General features: G+C 27.5%; 1 protein-coding gene across 1 annotated transcript; it reads right to left on the minus strand.

Moving 5' to 3' along the window:
- Positions 1 to 5238: 5238 nt before the first annotated feature.
- Positions 5239 to 6065, minus strand: LOC126549117 (uncharacterized). Its single transcript, XM_050197584.1, has 2 exons — positions 6006 to 6065; positions 5239 to 5859 (listed from the first exon to the last, which is right to left on the minus strand). Exons 1-2 carry the CDS (start codon positions 6063 to 6065, stop codon positions 5239 to 5241), a joined length of 681 nt encoding a protein of 226 aa, XP_050053541.1.
- Positions 6066 to 7944: the final 1879 nt, after the last annotated feature.

The following is a 7944-nucleotide window of genomic DNA, read 5'->3' on the forward strand; positions in this document are numbered from 1 at the left end:
ACTACTTAGGTACACTGGGATAGATTTTCTTAGGAAAGAGAAAGCTATTTTATATAATTCGATCTTAACAATTATATATCTTTTCGACTGAGTTTTATACATTTACAATCATTATTGTATACAGATAAAATAAATATAGTAGTAAATAGTTCTATGTAGCCACTTTAAGAGTAGTCTTTATGAATCTTTTAACTAAAATAAAATCATACAATTCATTTCATTAAGTTTTAAGGTGAAATTAAGGCAAGGTGAACGTGTACAGATAGTTGCGCATTCCTGTAAAATAACGTACAATACTTTTAAAAATAACTGTATAAATACTCTTTACAGTACTTATAATGAAAAATATTAAATTAAGGTGTTCAATTAACAGTTTAAAAATTGTGTTAGATTAAATTATTTAATAGACTCGTGAGGCATTTCGCTCAACTCCGTCGTTACAGTTTTCAGACATAATGGTCAAACAATTGAGTTTACGAACGAAACGTCCTTGATATATTCTATTAAAATAGGACATTTGGTTCCCTAGGGCCTAGAGGTCCTAACCTAACTTTAGACTTAGGACGAATGGTCCTCTATTTTTATTATAGATTTCAAATCATAATATTATATATATACTATAATAAATAATTAATATTATAAATATTATATTTATATTAATAATTTTAAGTTCATTATTTTATTAATAATTAAAACATTTATTTTTAATAAGTAATTTAATGATTAAATGACAAATTGCTTTATATGACGTTCAGTGTTCACTAATACGAGTATTTTTTACCATACACGTAGAGTGTATAGTCTGTACTCTGTACACTACTATGTTACAAAAGATTATGGTCGAACCAACAATGACAGATTCAACAATAAATTAAAAAAATGTTGTTGGTATTAGACATCTTAACATATTTATATTTTTTTAATCATTACAGATGTGTAATATGTCTGTAAAGACTGTATTGGCATATATTATGTATACAGAGTGTATCACAATAATTTAATACATTCAAATGTAATTCTAATGTAAAATTGTCAAATTTTTATGATACGCCGTATATATATAAAATAATTGATGTGTCAAAAACAATCAGTGTTAAAGAAAATAAAATAATTTTATATATAATTAAATATGATAACGATGAAGACATTTTATAGTTTTATACTATCTAAAAAATATAAGCGAGTTGAATTAAAAATAAATTTATAGTATTTTTACTGAATTGGAATTTCCAAATTGTATATTATTATTTTTAAAAAAAGAATAAAATAATACATTTTTACAACAATTAAGTTTTAAAAATTACCTTCTCACTTACTTAATGATGAGGTATATTTTACTCTTAAATTTTATAGCAGAACGATAACCTATTTCTCCTATTTTTTTGGTATTTTTAACAAATTTGAAATAACCAAGGTGTAAAGTTGATTTATTTAAAAAAAAAAATTAAGTTTATATGTTTCCTTATTTCAAGCAAAATTATATTAATGAAAATACACGATTTTATAAAAATATATAGAGTAAAAATAAATTTAACATTTAAAAAATAAGACCCATTAAAAATAAAAGTTTAAATTTTTAAACGATTTTTTATGCATTTTTTTCAATAAAATTTTGAATAATTTTTTTCAAATTTTTATTTATAATAGCTTAAAATAAGTTTAAATACTTGCTAAATATTGTACTTGCAATTTGCATATGTCTATACTCTATTCGATTATTTTAAACTAAATATTAAATGAATTTACATAATTTATACGTCATAATATAGTTAGTATTTACCTATATCTTTATCATTAATGTATACACTATATAGTCATAAACTCATAACATATGAGTTGGGTTGAGGACGTTGAGGTATTGAAATAAATGATAATAAATGTGTAATAGTTAAATTCTTAAATATATAGTATACGAAAATATTACGAAGTATCTTTTTTTAAAACTTCAAACTAATACTGGATTATTCATTTTCATATCCAAATATTTTTTCGAAGTTGTTATAATGTTATTAGTATATAAGATATGGTATATACATAAAATATTTTTTTTACAAAATTTCGTTGAATGAAACAATTTGCTCAGTCGCTCAGTCAGAGATATTATTATTATGTGACATCGTTGTCATTATATTATAATATTATTATGTCCGTTGACAATAAATAATGGCTTTTAGTCACACTGCGTGGTGGCGCGTCCGTCACGGCCACCGCTCCGTTGACAAAAATACGCGCGACGAGTAAAAAAAAAAAATTGCGGCTTCACAAAACACGCTTCGTTATGTATTCAAATAAATACGTAATGACGTAACGGAATGTTTAAAAAAAAAATCTTACACACACACATACCATTTTAACCATTATAAGTTTAATGCCTATATATACTTTTTACCTACCTACGTATATATAGATATGCTAGTTTTTTCTCGCCATGCGTTTCTAGAGTTTTTTTTTAAGTTTTTCCTCTCCTCACACAATGTGTAACAATACTAACGTTGTTATGTGCGCATGTGTGCGTGTGTGTTTGTCAAATCATGTTATGTAATATGGATGTTATTAGTACATAACACATTGATAATATCATAGTAGGTGTAAATATTATACGATGTAATAATTTGGTGCAGATTTCATATGATAAATTCCCGTAAAAAAATGATTTACAATTTCGACGTGTCAAGCGCAAAAATAACCATCTAAATCTTATTTTTCATCGTTAATTTTAGTTTAATACTTATCTATCTATATTATATTACGATAAATATTATGTATTTATGTATGATTGTTTATTAAGTTGTATGATAATAACAACAACTTATCACCACGACCCTATAAACATTTCATTGAGTAAAAACTTTATTTCTAATATAATGCATCTATATAATTCTATATATAGTAAAAATTTACCTACTATAAGATATGACTACGATAGTACCACCATTAGTATTTTGTATAATATACAATATTAATTAAAATTTAATTTGTATAAATTTCTTCACCACCATAGCTAAATAAGTCAAATCTAATTTCGCGGTAGGTGTAAAAGTGGGTACCTATATACTATATATATATTACAGGTTATGCTTTTTTTTCTAATATAATCAGAGGCTATTAATTCATAAAGAGGAGTTTGGTTTAACACGGTAAATACTAAAAATCACAACAGAGAAAATTAACGAACCGTCGATTTCACACATATCTTACATTTTTGGAATTATAATATATTGTGACTTAATAAGACAGGTAATATGACATTAAAATAAAAAATTTTAGTTGATTTTGGATTTTTATCTGAAATATATACAATTATTAAGTAGTATCTGCCAGTTCTCTATTATTCTGCTATATAGTGTTGAGTTTATATACATTTTTATAGGGGAAATTGAAAAACTACTTAGAGGTCAGCGACAGAATGAGTATAAACCGATTATACACAATTGTTCTATTGACCGATTTAGTTATTTTAGTGTATTTACACTAATTAAAATAATGTTAAGTAAATACTACATAGTTACACTCAAGCTATTGTTCTAAAGTTTAGTTAGTATAATTTAGTTCGTAATAATACAGTAGTCCTACTGGCTACTACACATAGATATCATATTATTATAATTAGTAAGTTAGATGTTTAGTTTTAAAATTAGGAATAAATGTTAAATTAACTTAAAATATTTAATTCTTGAGACTTATATATTATATATAGTAACAAATATTGAAGAAGTAAACATAAAAACAAAGTTGTTAAAATTACGTGCGAATGTTTTTATAAGTAGCTAATTTTAGTCAAAAATAATCAATAATTATTTTACTTAATATTTGTACAATATTAAAAAATATTTTATTATCGAAGATTTATAATAAATTGATAAATGATTACTTATTAGTTTTAAATGTATCATAATTCAATTTAAAATGTATACATTTTTGGTGTAGACTTGTATATAGTATATAAATTATGACATTTATTTTTGTACCATAGTTGTTCATTTTTTTTGATCTTCCGTTCGTAAGTTTTCGTGTTTTTATCTATTAAATAAAATAATTAATATATTTTTAATTATTAATTTTATTTATGCATTATACTTATTTTTTGTATTTTATTAACGATAAATTTAATAGTGTATGAAAGTCACAACTTAAACATAATAATATCTATCTAGAGTTTAATAGTATGATAAAATGTTATAATATTATAAAACTATATGCCTTCATAACATCATAACCCTTGTCCTTTTATTATTATACACAATAATTTGTACAGTAGAAAAAGTAACATTTATAATATTATAACGATTCTTTAACCGTAATCACATTTTATTATAGTTATTATCATTAAATTTCAAAATAGCTAAAATTATTCCAAAATTTTTAATGGAGTATTTAAAGATATAACCTCCCCCCCTTTCAAAAATACAATGAAGTTTTCCCTTTTTTCTCAATATTTCAAAACAAAGATATAATTAGACAGGATAGGTGATATATAAATGTATAATAAACCTAACCTTTTTTCTTTCTGTAAATCGAGAGCTGAAGGAGGGACTGCGTTAGCATTACTTCTCTTCCAGCCCCCATCGTTTATTATGGTAACCAAAACAACATATCCTATACATTACAATAATGGCTATCGCAATAACTGCGCGGCTGCGTCAAGTTCCTCTACCTGGCAGACTTTCCTTAACGAAAGCTAGTATGTACTTTCGACTGGAGTGCCGGGCCTGGGGTGCTTGCAACAAGAGCGAGTGTATTGCGGCGTACAATTTTATGTGAGGGACGGTGGCACAGTACCCCGCTGAACCCTTTTACAAGCGCATCTTAGTCTATCAATTTCCCGAAGCTCTTGGATGTCTTCTTGAGCCGATCCCATTCCGCCGCTCTTATAGACGCATTTTGCTGGGTCCTCCCTTTCACGAGCCGATCTTAATCCGCCGCTCTCGGTTTCTCGTTCTGGTTCATTCTCTCATCTGTCTTGCTCTCTCCTCCTCCTCCTCTTTCTGTGATAAGATGTCTTTGACCATCTTATAGAAGACTCGAAAGGTCTCTTCGGCTTCTCTGAGGATTGTAGGTTTCTCCGCGGGATCGGCTGGCAGACTTTCAAAGGCGGGGCTGAAGATCGTGCTAAGGACATCAGCAGCACTCGGCGGGTGACCGAAGCGAATGCCGAGGTCCAGCCTGAAGGCACTCTACTGCAAGCACTCGAACAGAGTGTGGCACGCATCGTCGCGGTTGGAGTCACTGAGGTAGCACCTAGCGGAGTTGGCCCTGCTCATCGGGTGCAGGTAATGTTGGAAACAACCATGTCCAGTCAGCGCTTGGGTCATGTGAAAGGACAGAGGCACCTGGGGCATAATTCTTCCAATCCACCTTTTTACGTCTGAGATCAACTTCTTGGTCCATCCTCATTTGGGGTTGCGGCCCATTTAGATTGCCAGAGGTCCGTGTCCTCCTTCTTTCTTCCTTCTTGATCGCTGCTTTCGATGATGCAATGGCTCCATCGATGGCGGGAGCATTGAGGCGCTCTCGGATTCGTAGCCTCTCGAGACCAATGAGGTCGGTGGGTGGCATGAATGCCAACAGCAAAGCGGCCTTGTCGAAAACGGTCCAATACGCCCTAATCACCCTGAGGGCCGCTGACTTTTGGGGTCGTATCAGGTTAGCCCTTATCCTGGCCGAGACAGCCACGATTCTGCTCCACACCGGGGCGGCGTAAAGTAGTTGACTTTCGGTCACCGACGCCAGGAGCCTTCTATTCCATTGGCTCGTACCCCTCACGTTGGGCATCAGTCTTGCGAGTGCGGCCACGGACCGGGAGGCTTTTTTGGCTACTATGCTAAAACCTGTGTAAAATCTTAACGCCTCATAGTGAATCTTATCATGTATTTGATAATAAAATTTAAAAGTCACTCATCATTTTTTCTTTTATATTAAAAAATAAAATATATGTTAAAAATGATAAACATAATATAACATAAAAATAAAAATTAATCATTAGTATTAGAATAAACCTTAAGTACCAATGCCTTAATATGGAACTCAGAATTTAACATCCAGCGAAACCCTCTTCCACCAAGCATCCTTTTATACGTCACTATACAGTATACATTTTATATTAAATATTAAAAAATATAAATTCAAGGGCCCTATATGAACTATATGGTCAGTGGGGACAATTATCTTCTTGAAAATAAATTAAAAATAAGAATAAAAAAAAATGTTGGCAAGCGCTCACCGTTCTAGCTGCTGTACATTAGGTGTCACTGTAATGGATGTGTTAAATTTGAATTTAATGATACATATGTAATTTTATATGAAAAACAATTCTGAGTAGAGGTGGTTTATCAGCGTATATCACTAAATAAATTTTATGACATGTTTTTTTTTTTAGTATAATTGTTAAAGTAATCGATTTTAATTTTATTATTAAGGTAAGTTAGCATATTTTTTCCCAAAAATATTACATTTATAATATTGTTAGTATTTAATTATTTTAATAACATATTTAATATTTATATCAAAACAACTTTTATAACTCAAAATTAAATGTTATGATCTTTCTCTAAATACTGTAAAAACAGTAAAAATAGGATCGCAAGTATAAAATGATAATATTTTAAAATGAATTCAAAAATTTCATTGCAGTAAAATTCGTAATAATATAAAAAAAGTAATAATAATATATTTATAAATTTTCAGTTCCCGCGAATAATGTTTTTAAATTATAAAAAAATAATTAGCATCATTATTCTTTGTTAAAATAAGTAATTCTGTTTAAATTTTAATTTAAAATGTACCTATATAAAATATTTTTAATATTTTCAAAATTTAGTTAAAAAGAAAAGATTTTATGATTTTCTAACCACAAAATAATTTCAATTTTTTTGTTGAGATTTTGCTGTATTTAATCAAAAATCTAACTTAATTTTTTTGATGTATTTCTAACTACAAAATAACTTGTTTTTTCGATATGTTTATGAATCTTGTAAATATTTTAAATTGAAATGTTTATAAAAAATATTGTGCTTATAAATTTTCGTTATTTTTTAATAAGTGAACTACCAGATAAATTAAAGTAGCAACTAGATACAATTTTTAATTTTTTTTATTATAAACCCGCCCAAAAGTGAAAACTAAAACATTTTAATATTTATTGTACTATAAAGTGATGACAGACAAAAAAGCATACATTATTGAAAAATTAATATAGTTATCAATTCACTCAGAATCTAAAAATAATTTTGAATTGTGCTTGGTTCAATTCATACTATTATCGAAGCCATTAAAAAATTATGATTACGCGGCGTTTGAGATAGGCTATTTCCCTACACTACTGTCTTAAGTTTATTATTTTGATATCTCATAAAAATGATATTTTTATTATTAATTCATATATAATTATGTATAATATATGAGTATATTTTATTTTTACATAAAAAAAAATGTTCACGAAAGAAAAATAGAAATATCGTCGATAATCATTCTAGTTTTGCGTACTTTGGCAGTAACTATAAAATTGATCGATCATATTAGTCGTAATATATTTTATCGTATGAACCACACTTAACGTAAACAATATAAACGTGATGATGCTTTTTATTGCTTGTCAATAGAATTTACATTGACAATGAAAGATGTAAGCTGAACTCTTATTGGTTATATCATTAAAATAGGACATGATTATTATAAAATTATGTTAATATATTTATATATATTAATAAATAATTCAAAGAATTTATTTAAAAAAAAAAATTAATGACTCATAAGAAAGTATTATTTAATAATAAAATTGCCAATTAAAGTAATAGAAGAAATCTACAAAAAAAAAAAAAAATTCTGAATTTAAATAATATTTATAAAACTAAATTGTATCATGATATTATTATAATTATTGAATTGGAAATTAATAAAAATGTTACCTATCTATTGATAAACTTATTTTTATACTAATATAATGTA

The sequence above is a fragment of the Aphis gossypii genome, chromosome 1 (genome assembly GCF_020184175.1).
Source record: "Aphis gossypii isolate Hap1 chromosome 1, ASM2018417v2, whole genome shotgun sequence".
In the NCBI taxonomy this organism is placed as follows: domain Eukaryota; kingdom Metazoa; phylum Arthropoda; class Insecta; order Hemiptera; family Aphididae; genus Aphis; species Aphis gossypii.